General features: G+C 52.1%; 1 protein-coding gene across 2 annotated transcripts in view; it reads left to right on the top strand.

Moving 5' to 3' along the window:
- The window catches only part of HM13 (histocompatibility minor 13), a 33,719-nt gene extending 17,720 nt beyond the window's left edge, over positions 1-15,999 (top strand). The window contains exons 7-13 of one of the 2 annotated variants that reach the window (XM_084646014.1): positions 3,413-3,470; positions 6,782-6,865; positions 8,469-8,505; positions 9,889-9,991; positions 11,342-11,427; positions 14,105-14,300; positions 15,522-15,999. In XM_084646014.1, the coding sequence (XP_084502140.1) occupies positions 3,413-3,470; positions 6,782-6,865; positions 8,469-8,505; positions 9,889-9,991; positions 11,342-11,427; positions 14,105-14,255 (519 nt within the window). In that variant the 3' untranslated portion in view covers positions 14,256-14,300; positions 15,522-15,999. The remainder of the gene's footprint in view (positions 1-3,412; positions 3,471-6,781; positions 6,866-8,468; positions 8,506-9,888; positions 9,992-11,341; positions 11,428-14,104; positions 14,301-15,521) is intronic. The other variant, XM_084646015.1, reaches the window with a different exon arrangement.
- Positions 16,000-18,513: the final 2,514 nt, after the last annotated feature.

The following is an 18,513-nucleotide window of genomic DNA, read 5'->3' as shown; positions in this document are numbered from 1 at the left end:
CTTGACCTGCTGCTCACAAACCAGGTAGAATTAGTGGGGGAAGCAAAAGTGGATGGGAATCTGGGAGGCAGTGACCATGAGTTGGTTGAGTTCAGGATCCTGACGCAGGGAAGAAAGGTAAGCAGCAGGATACGGACCCTGGACTTCAGGAAAGCAGACTTCGACTCCCTCAGGGAACGGATGGCGAGGATCCCCTGGGGGACTAACTTGAAGGGAAAGGAGTCCAGGAGAGCTGGCTGTATTTCAAGGAATCCCTGTTGAGGTTACAGGGACAAACCATCCCGATGAGTCGAAAGAATAGTAAATATGGCAGGCGACCAGCTTGGCTTAATGGTGAAATCCTAGCGGATCTTAAACATAAAAAAGAAGCTTACAAGAAGTGGAAGGTTGGACGTATGACCAGGGAAGAGTATAAAAATATTGCTCGGGCATGTAGGAATGAAATCAGGAGGGCCAAATCGCACCTGGAGCTGCAGCTAGCCAGAGATGTCAAGAGTAACAAGAAGGGTTTCTTCAGGTATGTTGGCAACAAGAAGAAAGCCAAGGAAAGTGTGGGCCCCTTACTGAATGAGGGAGGCAACCTAGTGACAGAGAATGTGGAAAAAGCTAATGTACTCAATGCTTTTTTTGCCTCTGTTTTCACTAACAAGGTCAGCTTCCAGACTGCTGTGCTGGGCATCACAAAATGGGGAAGAGATGGCCAGCCCTCTGTGGAGATAGAGGTGGTTAGAGACTATTTAGAAAAGCTGGACATGCACAAGTCCATGGGGCCGGACGAGTTGCATCTGAGAGTGCTGAAGGAATTGGCGGCTGTGATTGCAGAGCCATTGGCCATTATCTTTGAAAACTCGTGGCAAACGGGGGAAGTCCCGGATGACTGGAAAAAGGCTAATGTAGTGCCAATCTTTAAAAAAGGGAAGAAGGAGGATCCTGGGAACTACAGGCCAGTCAGCCTCACCTCAGTCCCTGGAAAAATCATGGAGCAGGTCCTCAAAGAATCAATCCTGAAGCACTTGCATGAGAGGAAAGTGATCAGGAACAGCCAGCATGGATTCACCAAGGGAAGGTCATGCCTGACTAATCTAATCGCCTTTTATGATTACTGGTTCTGTGGATGAAGGGAAAGCAGTGGATGTATTGTTTCTTGACTTTAGCAAAGCTTTTGACACTGTCTCCCACAGTATTCTTGTCAGCAAGTTAAGGAAGTATGGGCTGGATGAATGCACTACAAGGTGGGTAGAAAGCTGGCTAGATTGTCGGGCTCAACGGGTAGTGATCAATGGCTCCATGTCTAGTTGGCAGCCAGTATCAAGTGGAGTGCCCCAAGGGTCGGTCCTGGGGCCGGTTTTGTTCAATATCTTCATAAATGATCTGGAGGATGGTGTGGATTGCACCCTCAGCAAATTTGCGGATGATACTAAACTGGGAGGAGTGGTAGATACGCTGGAGGGGAGGGATAGGATACAGAAGGACCTAGACAAATTGGAGGATTGGGCCAAAAGAAATCTGATGAGGTTCAATAAGGATAAGTGCAGGTCCTGCACTTAGGATGGAAGAATCCAATGCACCGCTACAGACTAGGGACCGAATGGCTAGGCAGCAGTTCTGCAGAAAAGGACCTAGGGGTGACAGTGGACGAGAAGCTGGATATGAGTCAGCAGTGTGCCCTTGTTGCCAAGAAGGCCAATGGCATTTTGGGATGTATAAGTAGGGGCATAGCGAGCAGATCGAGGGACGTGATCGTTCCCCTCTATTCGACATTGGTGAGGCCTCATCTGGAGTACTGTGTCCAGTTTTGGGCCCCACACTACAAGAAGGATGTGGATAAATTGGAGAGAGTCCAGCGAAGGGCAACAAAAATGATTAGGGGTCTAGAACACATGACTTCTGAGGAGAGGCTGAGGGAGCTGGGATTGTTTAGCCTGCAGAAGAGAAGAATGAGGGGGGATTTGATAGCTGCTTTCAACTACCTGAAAGGGGGTTCCAAAGAGGATGGCTCTAGACTGTTCTCAATGGTAGCAGATGACAGAACGAGGAGTAATGGTCTCAAGTTGCAGTGGGGGAGGTTTAGATTGGATATTAGGCAAAACTTTTTCACTAAGAGGGTGGTGAAACACTGGAATGCGTTACCTAGGGAGGTGGTAGAATCTCCTTCCTTAGAGGTTTTTAAGGTCAGGCTTGACAAAGCCCTGGCTGGGATGATTTAACTGGGAATTGGTCCTGCTTCAAGCAGGGGGTTGGACTAGATGACCTTCTGGGGTCCCTTCCAACCCTGATATTCTATGATTCTATATAGTTGGTAAGATCTGTAACATGCGCTTTCTCTCCCTTCATTGCAGATAAAAGGACTTGTTTGTGGGGTTTGTCCTCACTACAACTTGTTAGACCACTTCTTTTTCTCAAAGCTTTTGCATATTCATAATATGAAGCTGTGTGTTGTCATCTTTAACACCAATACTGACCTGTGTATCAAATGTCACTGAATTAAAAACCTAGTTTCTAGAATATTTCAAAAGCTAGTACTGCATGCGTAGGCAATTGCAAATTAAAAACCTTCTACCAGGCAGACTACATGCGACATTGTATTTACAAAGGAAGAAGCATTACATTAGGAATTCATGTACGTTTATACCTACCCACCATGCAGGGCAAACTGTGGGCATGCAATCTACTGCTACTGGTTCACAACCTTCAGTGTGAAACTGATCTGGTCAGCAAATTTCAATTAAAAATATAAGAAAACTATTCTAATCACTTGTATTCTTAATTGTTAAAGTATCTCACATGTTGTGAAAACAGTTCATATTGTTGTATTGCAAAATGTTGATATTCACGACTTTTGCCACATGCTAAACAGCATAATTTCTGGGGGGAAATACCCACGCAAAACCAATACAAATCTTTTACTACATTGTTGTTTGGTAGTTTTCACCAATAAACACAACAATAAGGTATTGAAATTAATTTAAACGGTAAAAACCTCAACTCATAGTCACGTTAGTGTTTCTGGAACAGTTCAAAAAAAGACTCTCATTTTGTGTACTATTGTTTCACCTTGTGTACAAGCTTATGGCACCACTTGACAGTTCCACATACTACTTCATCTAAACGTACCTAAAATCTTTCAAACAAGATATGATGTGGGCATGTGGAGAGCAAGTACTTTAAACTCCAGAAATATGGCCCTTTTGGGAGAATTGCTGCACTCCTATTACTCTGGCTTCACACTGACCTAATGGGAATCAGAGTAGAAAATGAATACTGTGATTCTGTGCCTGGTGGGCGCTCTGTCTCTGCTGTGACCACAACTGGCCCTGGTAGTGTTAGCTGCAGCTAGGCAGCTGTAGTGGAATGGCTTCTCTCGTTATTACCTGGGCCTTTGTTTTCACTTCGGACTGTTGTTGGCTCCTAGGTTTTTGGCACCAACGTGATGGTGACTGTTGCCAAATCGTTTGAGGCACCAATAAAACGTGAGTAGATCTTTCCTGCTTTCTGGGAAGACCTGTCCTGTCTCCTGCCCATCATCCTCACTGCCTGGGCTCTGGGCTCCACCTGGCTAGTTTTACATTCTGTTATGCGTGCCACTGTTCATGAGTAGATTTTGTCATGAGTTCCCTCCCTTGGAGTTGGAATCCAACTCCTGCTCGCACTCTGCCCATGAGGAATTTGGATCCTCTTGCAGCTATTTGCTCTAGATCTGTATTGGTCTTCACAGTGTGCCAGTGACTGGACATGCTGGAAAGTGCAATACACCTGCCAGGCAGGGTAGCATGGTATGTGGGCATTCAGGTCTCTGATGATGGGGCAGGAACATCTGCAGAGATCTGGCCCAACCCAGTGAAGGGGGTCAGTACAAAGCCTTTAAGGTGAGAATCATGGGGACTCAGGGTCACCTCAGAAGTGGGAAGTGAGTTTCTACAGCCACTGAACATGGTAGGCGCATCAGACACGTGATCTGAAAGGCACCTGAAGCCATAGTGTCTGCAGTATTCTGGGGTGTTGGTAGCCGCTCCCCAGTTCAGGCTATGTGGGGATTTGCATGTAAAGCTGGAATAGAATCATAGAAGATTAGGGTTGGAAGAGACTTCAGGAGGTCATCTAGTCCAACCCCCTGCTCAAAGCAGGACCAACACTAACTAAATCATCCCAGCCAGGGCTTTGTCAAGCCAGGCCTTAAAAACCTCTAAGGGTGGAGATTCCACCACCTCCCTAGGTAACCCATTCCGGTGCTTCACCACCCTGCTAGTGAAATATCCAACTTAGACCTCCCCCACTGCAACTTGAGACTAGTGCTCCTTGTTCTGTCATCTGCCACCACTGAGAACAGCCGAGCTCCATCCTCTCTGGAACCCCTCTTCAGGTAGTTGAAAGCTGCTATCAAATCCCCCTTCACTCTTCTCTTCTGCAGACTAAATAAACCCAGTTCCCTCATCCTCTCCTCGTAAGACATGTGCCCCAGCCCCCTGATCATTTTCATTGCCCTGCACTGAACTCTCTCCAATTTGTCCACATCCTTTCTGTAGTGGGGGGCCCAAAACTGGATGCAGTACTCCAGGTGTGGCCTCACCAGTGCCAAATAGAGGGGAATAATCACTGCCCTCGATCTGCTGGCAATACTTCTACTAATGCAGCCCAATATGCCATTAGCCGCCTTGGCAACAAGGGCACACTGTTGGCTCATAGAATCCCTTTTAATTGCCAGATTTAGCTTAGTAACTCTCCAGGGCACAATGGAATCTCCCAGCTAATACTTTTAGAAAGTAAAGGAAACACTTTTGAACATCATAATGGCCAGACTGGCTCAGACCAATGGTCCATCTAGCCCAGTATCCCATCTTTCGACCGTGGCCAATGCCAGGTGCTTCAGAGGGAGTGACCAGAACAGGGCAGTGATCATTATTGAGTGATCATCTCCTGTTGTCCAGCCCCAGCTTCTAGCAGTCTGAGGTTTAGAGACACTCAGAGCATGGGTTGTATCCCTGACTATCTTGGCTAATAGTCATTGATGGATCTATCCTCCATGAATGTATCTAATTCCTCTTTGAACCCTTTGAATGCTTTGGCCTTCGCTGTATCCCCTGGCAAGGAGTTCCACAGATTGACTTTGTGTTTTATGAAGAAGTACTTCCTTATGTATGTTTTAAACCTAATGCCTATTAATTTCACTGGGTGACCACAGGTTCTTGTGTTATGTTAGGCTCACTGGTCTGTAACTGCCAGGATTGCTGCTGGAGCCCTTTTTAAAAAATTGGCATGACATTAGCTGTCCTCCAGTGATCTGGTACAGAGGCTGATGTAAGCAATAGATTGCATACTACAGTTAATAGTTCTGAAGTAATTCAAAGGTGAAACTGCAGAACTCTTGAGTGATACCATCTGGTCCTGGTGACTTATTACTCTTCAATTTATCAATTTGTTCCAAAACCACCTGTATTGACACCTCCATCTGGGACAGTTCCTCAGATTTGTCACCTAAAAAGAATGGCTGTTATGGTTGCTGTTACTGAGCAGTTCAGGTTTGTTCACCTCTTGGACCAGATCGTGTGCGCTGCTTAGGACTAAATCAAGAATTACCTCTCCCCTGGTGGGTTCCAGGACTAGCTGCTCCAAGAAGCACCCATGAATGGTGTCTAGAAATTTTGTGTCTGCATTCTGTCCTGAGGTGACATGTTCCCAGTCAATATGGGGTTAGCTAAAATCCCCGTTATTATTGGGGTTTCTTTTTTTGTAGCCTCTCGAATCTCCAGGAGTCACCATCACCATCCTGGTCAGGCGGTCAGTACTGTAGTCCTACTGCTATGCTCTTATTAGTCTAGTGAGTCTGTGGGGCTGTTGGATTCCTATCAGATTTTTACCATATTTGAGACTCTGCTTTCACATATAGTGAAAGAACCATACTGCACCTTTTCCCTGAGTCACCTGTTTCTTTGGGTTCCTTTAGCTAAACTGCCCACCTGCTCCAGACGACCCCACCATGCATTCCTATCGGGCATCTTGGGCACAGGTCACTCTGAAGTGTTGGCCCCCTGGGGCCTGGACATCTACAGTCTGCTCATAATGCTCCATCAGCTGCCTTCTTTCCCGTCTCCCTGCCCCCTCCCTCTGTGTCATCCCCTACTTCTGATACCGAGTAGAGAGATGGGACAGTTGCAGTTCAAGACGCTTCACAAGCTGAGCTATCAGCTCCTCTCCAGGGACGGCAGCTTCTGCAAACCCCCTGAGCAGCCCTGTTGGATTCATCTCCAGCTGGGGGACCCAGGGCAGGATGCCTGGAAGCTTCCCACCTCCCTCTTTCTTTGCCCCCTCAATGTGGTCTTCCCCCAAGTTGGCACCACACAGCACTGCTGCCTGCGAGATGGGGACAATCAAGACAATCTCACCAAAGGAAGCTCTGAATGTCCTAATGCCTCTGCTTCCCCAGCTCACCAGGAGGAGCCCAGCCTTTGTGCATGGAAGAATTGCATGTAGATGGGGCATGTCTCCCCATTCACCTGCTGTGGGTGATGGCTGGCAAGCGTGGCATGTGAATGGGATGTTGAATGATTTGTCTCCATGTTCCCTTGCTTTCCAGGGCCTGCAGTGGGGGGATATGCAGTAAGTTGATCCACCTTTGTGGCAATAAGGATAGATTGAGTTTGGAGAGGAAACTCTCATGTGTAGGTCTTTCCATTCCTGTACTCACGCACACCCGCTGTTAACCTCCCACCAAAGCATCAGCTTGGCTTTGTGCTTTTAACCCTGAGCTCTTCCCCTTTTTAATACTCCCTCTTTGCTTTTCCAGTGGTTTTCCCCCAGGATCTTCTGGAGAAGGGGCTGGAGGCTGACAACTTTGCCATGTTGGGTCTTGGAGATGTTGTAATTCCAGGTAAAGCTGAATGGATGGTGTGTTAGAAAGTGTGTTAACCAAGGATACAATTTTGGGGCCTGGACTCTGGCCTGCTGGGACCTGGGTGTGGAGTGTACACTACAAATCCAGCTGAATGGCTGCAGGTCAACCAGAGACTCCTCTGCTTAAGAGCTGGATGGGGACGAGGTCTCGTGGTTCTGAAGTGGAGGGAGGCTGTCAAAGGGAGCTTGGGGAGCCTGAAGCTGGGAGTAGGGAAGGGAGCAAAGAGGGGGGGAAGCACATGGGAAAGGTTACAGAGGGAAGTCAGGTGTTGGCATTGGTGCTGTCATGATAGCTGTGGACTTTGTTTGCCATGCTGATCTGCAGCACGTCCACTGCCAGTCCTAGAACCAGATGGGTCTGTTACATGCATTCATGTCGAGCCTGCTGCAGGCTTGCAGTGTCAGGCTGCCAGAGACCTTCTCAAATCGGCTCTTCCGGGAGCTGGGGCTGGCTGGCCTGAGCTGTGCTCATTAGGAGCGCTGATGCAGGGATTTGCTGCTGCCCCCCCTCTCAGGGTTTGGACTATCAGGAGATACCTTTCCCTCCCAACTGCTACCATAGGCCCCTAGAGAAGGAACTGGTGGGGGAAGATGGGCTTAGAAGCATTTTAGACGGCAAAGCATCCTCTGAAGGGGAGGGCTTCTGGCAGCACAGCTCGTGGTGCTCACAGATGTGCTGGGCCTTGTCACGTAATTGAGCTCTAGCGTGCCGCATGGTGCGTCAGGCCTCCCTTCCGGGATAGGACCAGGGAAGCGTCCCTTAAGGTGATGGAGAAAGCAGCACTTGGCTGGCGCTGGTGAGGGGTCACCAGTTGGAATTCCAGGCTAGGGACCAGTTGTCTGAAAGGAAGTGGGGTGAGCATGTGGGTTCAGGTGCGTTCCCTCTCTTGGCTTGCTCTGCCTGTGCCCCAGCGTAGCGCCCCGGTATTTTACTCCCCTGATCTTCTTCAGTGTCTCTCCCTCCTGCAGTTTCCCTTTGCAGCGAGGTGTTGGGTGCTCTACAGCAGTGGCTCTCAACCTTTCCAGACTACTGAACCCCTTTCAGGATTTCAGGGATTTGTCTTGCATACCCCCAAGTTACACCTCACTTAAACTACCTGCTTACGAAATCAGATATAAAAATACAAAAGTGTCACAGCCGCTATTACTGGAAAATGGCTGACTTTCTCATTGTTACCATAGAATTATAAAATCAACGGGAATATAAATACTGTACTTACATTTCCGTATAGAGAGCAGTATAAACAACGTCTTTGTATGAAATTTTAGTTTGTACGGACTTCACTAGGGCTTTTTATGTAGCAAAGATGTGTTGACATACCCCCTGGAAGACCTCTGTGTACCTCCAGGGTACGTGTGCCCTGGCTGAGAACCACTGCTTTACAATACCAAGGGAGTCAGGAATTGCTTCTCTAGAACTGGACCAATAGTGAATTCAGTCACAAGGGGGTGCTGTGGTCCCAAATGTGCTTACGGCCGTGGCCAAGTACAAGATCATCTTGTCACTCTGCATTTGGCACCAGATGTCAGATAGATGATCTCTCCATCCCTTTCTCTAACTCTGTATTTCTGCCCCTCAGGGATCTTCATTGCCCTGCTGCTGCGTTTTGACATCAGGTGAGCTGTGCCTCTAGGAGCATGTCTACAGGACAGCTTTGTTTTGCACTGTTTGTGTAAGTTGCCCCAGAGTGCTTTGCTGAACTAGATGAGGAAGACCAGGGTGGCCAGACATCTTTTGCTGAGCCTTGAGATGGGGAAGCATTGACTGGAGGCCACAGGGCCTAGAAAACAGGGCCTAGTCTAGAAAGCAGAAGAACAAAGGAGAAGGCAACAACCGTTGCGATTGAAAAGAGCCTGGTGCTAGACCTGATCTTTCTGGGCTTGTCTTGGAGCTAGTCTGGGGAAAGTCCATGGTCAGGGGGTGGTCACTTGTGATCTGGACCCTGAAATGACTGGGGCCCTGTCAAGTTGTTTGACCCTGGAAACTGCTGCATTTGTGTGTGTGCGAGCAGCAGCCCGCACATGCTGGAGAGCTGGGGCGGGAGGAAGAGCGAAGACAACATAGCTGTGGTGGAGCTGGGAGAAGTGGAAGCAAGGCAGCAGTGTTTGTGAGCAGGACTGGGGTGGTTGGGCACATGGAGACAGGGGAAGGGGGAGCGCTCAGGGTCACTGCCGATGGTGTAGGCCAGCAGGAAGCTGTTGGGAGTGGTCCTGTCACACAGAAGAAGCACTTCTCCGGACACGTGACCCATTTTCTGTGTGCATCTGTTGTCAGTGCTGTGCTTTCCCATGTGTAGGGAAAGCAGGCCCTTCCCACATGGCGTTCAGCCTGTGTCTGGACTTGAGTTCTCAGTGGTCACCTTGCATCACTTGGAAGATGGGCTACTGAACATGCCCCCCTCAGGTTCCCACTCCTCCTCCTCAAAAGCTCCACTTGCCACATGTATCATGCATCCGTGCTGGCTTCTCCATGCAGGGCTGGAAGTGCTACGGGTGCTTCTGCCCACATCTGTCGGCAGCTGCTGCCCCGGCCTGACCTGCAGTAAAACAGCTGCCCAGCTGGGGAATGGGTACAGGGAGATAGATACGGGTGAAGAGCTGCTCCCTTGGTGGAGGGCTTCTCACTGCAGCTTCCTCGCTCATGTTAAGGGGGTATAGCTGCAGAGCACTTTTTGTGCTTATTGGGTAAGGACTGGGGGTTCCAGGATCCTTCTAGAGACCTTGTGTCATGGCAGCCTCCCCTCCAGGACTGGACTGTGCTCTCACCAGATCCTCTCTGCACCACTCCGAGCACGGGCAGGAGGGGCTGTTCAGGAGCAATGGTGCCGACGGCCTCTGCCAGCCTGGTTGTCAGTCTTCTGTGTGGATGTGTTGCCACTAGATTGCTAGGCCAGCTGAAGATCAGTCCTGATAAAGCTCGCAAATTCCATAAGCTGGAGTGGTTTTGGTATTGCCTCTCTCAGGGCCCATGTTAATCCTGCTCTCTTCCCTCCCCTGTAGTTTAAAGAAGAACACGCACACGTACTTCTATACCAGCTTTGTGGCGTACATCTTTGGACTGGGCCTGACCATCTTCATCATGCACATCTTCAAACATGCCCAGGTAAGCGGAGTTTGCAGTCCCCGGCCATCAAGGGCCAGCGAATCCCCTGTCTTCTGTGCCCTGCCCATTACTGCTCTGCTAACTCCTGAGCCGCAGGCAGCCAAGTGCAGCAGGAAGCTGGGGAAGGTTGGTCAGAACTTACGTTACAATCAGGGTGACAGAGAATCAACTCTGTATCTCTGAGCTGAGATTGTGTGGTGCCCACCCTGAGATGCCATCACAGCAAGCGATGCTAGACACAGCCACTCCATTTTGCCTTTTCTAACTGGGGGTGTGACTTTCGTAACAGAGTGGAGCACCTGGCTGAGGGGAGAGTGCATTAAATGCAAAGGTTACTGGGGACTGCCCCTCGGAGAACTATCTGTTTACTGCTTCTAGCACATCAGAGCGAGATTCTCTGCCTCATGCATCTGCAAAACTGTCTAAGATCCTCTTGCAGGGTGTGTCCTGCTGGTCTGACGCAGGAGGCAGCCAGACCAACAGGGTTTTCAGTTCCCGGGTGAAGTGTGCCTTGAAGAATTGTCTCGATTGTAAATTGGGCAAACTGGCTCTGGGAGTCCTAGGCACTAAAGGTGGAGCCTGCTGCGGGCATCTCTGCATATAACTGCACTTTACTATCTTCGGGAGGAGGGGGGTGGTTCTCCCTGGCCTTGCAGCTCCCTCACGTCAGTGGGAAGTTCTGCTCATGCACTGAGAACAGCCTGCCCTTTAGTAACGGGGAGCATCGGCGTGTTTTCCTGGGCTTGTCTCTAGATCTCAAGAGCAGGTGCAAGCACAGCAGAAATGCCCGGCTAGTTTTAATGCTGCCCAGCTGCCCCCTGCGTGGGAGGAAGGAATGAACAAGATGTGAAAACGTTGGGCGAGCGTGGCAGCCACTGTGCCCGCAGCACATAAGTCTGCTAGCCGTGGGCTCTTCCGAGGGGGGCTGGTCAGTACTTGGGGGTTCTCCGCTCCTCCTCTGGGGCAGTATCCCCAGATCTTTAGTCCCCATCCAGGTGGGTGCTAGACGAGAGACAGGACCTTGATTATCAGAAAGTCAGGACCTGTAGAGTGTCATCTGCCCCTTCCTGGAACAGCTCTGCATTGAGAGTGCTGGGCCAGAGAGTGGGACTTCTAGTCACATTCTTACTCTGGTGCTATGATATGTTGGGACTCGACGCTTACGGATTTCTGGAGCATAAAGGAAAGATCTGACACTGAGCCCTAGCCCTGAGCTGTGCCCAGCGTTCCCTCATGTGTGACTTACTCCTTAATCTGGGGACTGAGTGGCCCTTGCTGCAGGCTGTGTTGGCTTTTCCGGCTGTTTGATGCAGTAATTACCTCTGTTCTCCTCCCCACCCTCCCCCCCAGCCAGCCCTGCTGTACCTGGTCCCTGCCTGCATTGGGTTCCCTCTCCTCGTGGCCTTGGTGAAGGGAGAAGTAACCGAAATGTTCAGGTAAGTCAGCCTCTAGCCGGCAGTGCATGGAGCGCCTGAGATGTGCAGGTGTTCCCGTGCTGGGGCGCAGGCAAACGGACGAGTTCATCTGGGCACGCTGTGGGTGCGTGGGCGTGTGCACGGGTGGAGGGAGCGAATCTGTGTTTATACACGTCTCTCTGGAGCGTTCCTCCTCTAGCCCGGTCCCTACCCTCCTCCTGGGCAAGTGTGTGGGAGCGCCGGGGCTGGAACACAGGTGACGCCTCTGGTATCGCTCTGCACTGTGAACTCTGACTCACTCTTCCGATGAGCTGGGGTGAAGTCAGAGGGTGGGCCTGCACACCCAGGTCGTCAGCACCCGGTCGCTTTTGCAGTGCATGCTGGGGGAAGGGAGCAGAGCCAGCCCGGCCATGGAGCCTGGAGTGGTAATGGCGTGCTTCATCATCACGGGTGCCACCAGGCCAGTTTAATCATCCTTCCCCTCTCCCGGAGCAGGGGAACTAGGTCCTAGCTATGTGCATCTTCTCTGTGCTACTCCCGCCCCCGGCTCTGCAGCGGGGCCACTTCTAGCCCGTTCCTCCAGTGCTCTCCACACAGCTGCCTAGCCTAGTACTGCTGGCCAGCAACTGGAGGCACGCTTCAGTCTGGCTCCAGCACCTTCTGGCTGGCCTGTCCCAGACATGGGAGTCCTGCACCCTCCCAGCCACAATGGAGCCCTGTAAGTTCCTCCCCAAAGCTGGCATCCTTCTCACATGTCACGGGAGAACTTGGACGGTCCACGGCACATGGAAACGCAAGCTCCTTGCATTGTGGTCTCCGTCTGCTCAGAGGGGGCCTGCGGCTCTGGGTCTGGCAGCTGGGCTGACACAGAGTTGATCAGAAACTAATGGAGGCAAAAGTGTGGTAAAGTAAAGGGTCGAGTTGCCATTCACCTCTGGATGCCAGTGGAACCAGCCTTTCCCTCCCCATCTCCTAGTCCAGGGAACGCTACTGTGCACCTTCCCCACGGTGGCTCTTCGCTGGGACTTCTCCCCTCTTCCCAGTCCCTTCAGCACCTGCCTGGTCTTTGATGTTTTTGCTTCTGACAATCGCTGCTGCAGGCACTGTGTGTTCTGGCTTCATCCTTCCTGTGCACCTGGTATCCTGCAGCCACTTTTCACACACGCCTGTGACTCACCAGCCTGCTGCAGCATCACCTCCCATGCTAGAGACGGCTCTGGTGAGAGACAAGCTGCTTGGACACACGGTCTTTGAACAAGGAGCTTGTGGACTCTTGTGGCAGAGCAAGAAGGGTTAATGTTCGGAGCGCTGGGCCGGCATGGACGCCACGCATAGCTCTGACCCCAGTGTGGTTCTGACTGTTAGCAAGTCCCCCTTAGAACTAACCTAATCGGAAAGAGCGATCCCCTCCTAGCATCTTAGAGGTGGATGCAGGATTCTGCATCTCCAGGAGTCGGCTGTCTTGTAGGGAGTGCAGGGGTTGGATGTCTTAGGAAAGTTTCTGGGGTCCAGCATCTCTTGAAACTGCTCCAGTATTTGGAGGAGGAAATGGAACTTGATAGAGCTCATGTGCCTGGAGGGACGGAAGCCTCCCCACCCTAGGAATTCCACCAGGTGTGGGATCCTAGGCTGCTTTGATGCAGCTTGTGTTTCTGTGAGCGCTGAAAGTCTGTGATTTGAGATGGGGACCTACTCCATGTGTCTCCATCAGCCACCTGTGCTTCTGGCAGCACATCTTAATTTGAGGATGGTCCCCAGCTAAATTCCACGTGAGCTCTCGGCCTGCAGCCCCTTGCAGTTTGCACACGGAGACGTGGCTCTGCCCTGAGGAGCTTACAGGTTGGACACAGAGGACCAGGTGACCAAACAGTAGAATTGCTGCCCAGTGGTATTTTCAGTAGTCTGGCGGTTGAAAACACACTGCTGGGCTTCCCAGAACAAGTGTCCTAAGAAGAGGGGGGGATACCTGGTGTACCTGACTATGGAGGGGGTTGGTTGGGCCGCCAGGAAGACGTGGGAGAAGAAGCCAGGGGGACCAGTTAGATATCTAGGGTCTGTGGGGGTGGAGGAAATGCAGGCTGGAGTTGAGCTAGGCAGCACCCGCTTGGAGCTAACTCTCTGGGGTTCATGTCCCTGCAGAGCTCCCTTAGGCAGGTCCCTAACGTCCCATCTCCTTTTGTGCTTTGAATTAATCACAGGAAATCCGATAGCTAGCACACCCAGAGGGAGCGACCGCAGAGCAGCCTGGCCTAGACCTATATGGAAGAGCTTTTGCATGTATTGGTCTGCTGCCTCTCAAAGGCCTCTGCACCTGGCCCTACCATGTGTGCACTTCTGTGCATTGGTGCCCAATTTTATTCTCCTGCTGGGCCCTGTCCATTTGCTCTCCATGGTCACGCTGCAGGTACTGCCATACCATAAACCTCGGCCCCTCATGCCTCATACAGCTACACTCATGTAGGTTCACGCCCCAAGGGCTTACACAGAGTACACCGCAGTGTGAGCTTCCTGGGGGCCCCCGTGTGGCCAACCCAGCCTCCCAGCTCATCCCAATGCTGGGGACGAAAGGGCGGGTTAAGAGACAGCAAGCAGGCTTTGCAGGGCGGAGTGTTTGCAGACATATCACTCAAAGCGATTCTTATTCCTTTCTTTCTGTTCTATCCCATTCCTCCCTGTCCCCTTCCTGTCTTTCCTGCAGCTATGAGTCCTCTGCTGAAATCTTGCCACACACACCAAGACTTACCCACTTCCCAACCGTGTCGGGTTCTCCGGCCAGCCTTGCCGATTCCATGCAGCAGAAACTGTCCTGTCCCCGCCGACGCCGGCAACAAAGCCCCAGTGCCATGTAGCAATCGCACCCGATGCCCTTTCTTTGTCTGTCTCTGTCTGGCCAGGTAGGGTCTCTCCAGTTCTGTCAAATTCCTTCCCAGCTCCTCGGTGTCTGGCTTGTGCTGTGGCTATCTGCCTCACTGCGATGGGCTGGTCTCACTCTTTCTGCCTTTGAACTGGTGCCCCTCCCCTCTAACGGTGTCCTGGTCACAGCGCTAAGTGCCAGAGCACCTTCAGGCCACCCGCTTGCCCAGTCTGAACCCAGCTCGTGAGCCCATCTGCACAGCTGCAGAATAACCCCCCCAAGGATCAAGTGCCTGATGGGGCTGGAGCAGGTGTCGTTAGCTCAGCTGTTTAGCTCTCTACTGTCTGCCTGAAGGCCTGGCTGCTAGGCTTTCTCCTCTGATCTCCCCTGCAGCTTCTAATGTCGCTATTGTGGGGCTTCTCCCTGCCCCAGGGAACCAGTCCCTGCACGGCCAAGTCTGCTGAGCGACTAGCCTCTGCATACGCTCTTCCCTTCATGCAGCCAGAGCCAGCCACCCGAAAGAAGAAGAAACCTAAATCTGCCTTACTGAATAGCCCGACCCCCTCCCTGGCTCCTGGCTTAACTGAGGTCACTTGTCCCAGGCACACGTGTTCTTCGCAGCCTGGCCTGTCTGGCCTTGTGAAAATGCCAGTGCCGCACTGTACGAGGGGCAGTGGTTTTATTCAGGATGGCCGAATATTCTGCATGGCACTGGGAGCCAGCGTTCTCAGATCCACCTGCCACCAACACAAGCCAGGGCTTGAATTCTCAGTCCCTTGACCGGGAGGAGGTGTCCATCAGCGTGCGTGCTCAGTGAGCTGACTGGCACGTGTCTGAGTGTATCTGCGTGTGCACCTTGCTGCCGTAGTGAAACCCTCTCTTCTCAGTTTGGAAGGTATATTGAGGGAGGGAGGGCTGCCTGTGGTGGGGGAGGTAGGTACAACAGGGCATCATACATTGTCAGCCTCCCCTCTCCCACTGACTTCACTTGAATCCTGTGTCTGGTGCTGTAACAATAATGGTGGGAGCTGTTCTCCCCACCTGCATGGAGTCTTGCTCTGTGTGGAACTGTAGCCCAGAGATCTGCACTGCTAGGGGCGGGCTGGAAAGCCCCGCTCTCTGTGCAGCTGGCTGACAGTGCTCATGCCCTTGGTCCTGATCCACACGTTCCCCACCCACTTTCATCCAAAGCAGAGGTGTTGACTTTCCTAAGAACTGCAGCTGCTTAACTCCCAGCATCCTCTCCTTCTCTTGCCCTCAGCTATGAGGAGAATTCCATGCCAAAGGAGGAGTCTGGGGACTCCAAAGACACAAGGATGGAAACGGATAAAAAAGAGAAGTGACCTTGCACGCCTGGGCCAGGATGGGCGTGTCGGGACCAGGCCAGGCTGGGATCCAGGCCCCATCGCAAGGGATAAAGATAAAAAGACCAATTGTGTATCAGCATCGTGGTGTGTGTGTGTGTGTGCGCGTGCGTCCGGAGAAACTGTCGGGATGGGAGAAGTCTCTGGAAGCCACATCTCTCTGTCTGAAGTCCTTCTGCCATCCCGATGTTCCACCTGGGGCCTGTCCACTGCCACACAGTGCTTTGGGCAGCCATGCTTCCTTATTTTATTTCATTTTTTTTGTCATCTCCTAAATGGGTAGAAAAAAGGGGAGGGGGAAAACCAAGGGGCTGGTTTTTAAATTTTGTATTGTGGATTCGCTTTCTCTCATATTAAACCATCTCGAAGGATGGAGGAGCTGTCTCAGTCTGTTCCTTGGTGGTAAATGGGTGGAGGAGCTTGTCTCTCCCTTTGGGCCCCAGCGGGGAGAACGCTCATTACCCCAGAGCAGCGGATCGGGTGTTGCCTGGTCCCCGCCCTGGGTGAAATCCTGCCTGGAGTGTGTTGAGTGGAGATGAGGTTCAGAGTAGAAACCTGTTACTTCCAAGCTAAAAAGTGACCTCCAGCATCACTGCCTAGTTGGGGGGGAGGGAGGGGGAACTCCTTCTCTTAGCCTAGGAAGGTCCTTTTCTCTGAAAACTCCTGTCCAATCACTCCCTCAGTTTACTTACACACTCACGTGATTCACTTGGCCCCTGATGGAGAGGAAGGGTGAGGCTGGCTGCCTGGAGGAGTTGGATGCCTGATTCCCATTAATTTCTGTCTTGGGTAGTGGGGGCCAGATGAGTACCCTAGTATCAGAGTGCTGGTCCACCTTTATTGTCCTCATCCGCACAAAGCCCTGTGGGGCAGAGTTGAGCTTTTATCCCCATTGTACAGATGGGAAACTGAGGCACACAGACCTGCCCGAGGTCACACGGGGTCTGTGGCAGAGCAGAGAATTGGCCCCGGGTCTCGCCGATCTCAGGCTAGGCCCTAACATCCTTCCTCTCCAGTTAACTTCTCATGGGAGTTGGGGAGCTACAGCTGAGGTGGCTTTGAGAATTCCACTTGATCGGCTTGGCTTAGATCATGTGACCCCTCCTTGGCCAGTAGCAAAGCTGCAGTGGCACTAGTGGAAGTGGCTGTTTGACATCAGTGCATTGTTTGCGCTTTGTCCCATGCCCCTTGGAAGCGTTTCTGGGTAGAGCAACACTGGCCTCTTCCAGTGCAGGGCGCTGGCCGTCCCACAATGCCGGGGGAGCTGCATGTTGGGAACACCACCTGCTGTGACCTCTGTGGAGGAGATCCACCTGCCTGGCAGGACAAGGGGCAGAAGGCTTGTTGCCTCCATGAAGAACCGAACCAAACAGCTGCTGATGGAAGAGAAGCCTAGAGCTGCCATCGCAAGGTGGGTGGGGAATAGGACAGAGAGTCTTCTGGGGACCTGCCACTGCTCAGAGCAGGTGAAAGAAGGGGCATAGGGGCTGGGCAGGGAGAAAGGAAGGTGATCAAGCCTATCCTGATGTGTGTTGCCTGTCCTATGCCAAGTATAAAGGAGCAAGAAAATATGCCCCATAGGTGGGGGGGGGGGGCGGAAGGAGGAGACCAGATAAATGTCAGATCCGTCCCCTGCCCTAAATCCTGAGGCTTCTCCTCTTTAACTCCTGGGGCCTAGAGCCCCAGTCTGAGAGCCAGGATCCTGAAATGGAGCGAAGGAACTAGGCAGTGTTCAGGCCTATGTTCAGCTAAGTGGACTGAGGCTGACAATCCCCGCCTCCGACTGCCATCTGTCGGTTGTGCCCAGAGACCCCGATCAGCATCGGGGTCCCATTGTCCTACAAACCCAGAGGTAGAAACAATCCCTGCCCCTGAGCAGTCTGTGCCTTTGGGCACTGCTGTGGCTTAGGGTCCCATTAAAACCTGCTGGGCCCTATCACTTTCTGGGCTGGAGAAGCTTCTGTCTGGGACTGGGCCGCACGCATCTGTGACCTCGGGCTTCTCTTCCCAGTCTCCCCGGCTATGGTTCTGGAAGGGGAACGCTCGCAGCAGAGTGCTCTAGGAATTGACGCACACTCTTCCCGTCTAGCCAGTAGGGAGACCCAGCTAACCTCCTTCCCCGGCTCCTGCGCTGTTGCTGAGTGAGAGTCCTGCCCCAGGATAGAGGAAACTGCAGGGATCACAACATGTTAGGAGCAAAGGTCAGATGCTTCTGATTGTAAGCGGTTACCGGCTGGAGCTGTCAAGTCTCTGCCGCTTCTTAGGGCACCTCTGTGTTTGGCCTTGGATGTGCTGCCTGGTGCAGCATGGAGCTGTTACCTGTCATGATCTTTCCCTGCAGGACTCAGTGGAGCAGCTGTTAGATTCCCTCCCTTAGCTAAAGGAAGCAGGGCAGAGTCAGTGATTCATTGCAGGAGTGCGTGCGGGGCACCTCCCTGGGACCCACGTAGCATCCTGCATGCAGGGAAGCTGATCAGCGAGAGCAGTGGTGTCTGGGAGAGGCCTGTCCTGTCCCATGCCCTCCCTTGGGAAGGGATGTTCTGCACTGCTGCAGGTTTAGGGCCCCTGACTGCCAGCCGCAGGCTGCCTTAACTAGAACTGGTGCTTTTGCCCAGCACCTGCGCTAGCCTTGGCAACGAGTGCCTGTCCACTAACCCTAAAATTAGATTGAAGAGACGCACTATGGGCTGTGGCAGGGATGGGACTCAAAGCCCAGGCTGGCATTTTTAAAAGGGGGCGGGGGAGGGGGGGAGAGACTTAGTCCTGGTTGTGCAAGAAACACTGACCATGGGAACTGAGTGTGCAGGAGCCTGACCTGCTAGTGCAGAGTGGGGACCTGCCCTGTTCAGCTACAGGGGGTGCGACCTGCCCGTCTAGCTCCCCATGCCC

The sequence above is a fragment of the Lepidochelys olivacea genome (genome assembly GCF_965140295.1).
Source record: "Lepidochelys olivacea isolate rLepOli2 genome assembly, chromosome: 13".
Taxonomy (NCBI): Eukaryota; Metazoa; Chordata; order Testudines; family Cheloniidae; genus Lepidochelys; species Lepidochelys olivacea.
This window is presented reverse-complemented; position numbering and strand designations above follow the sequence as displayed.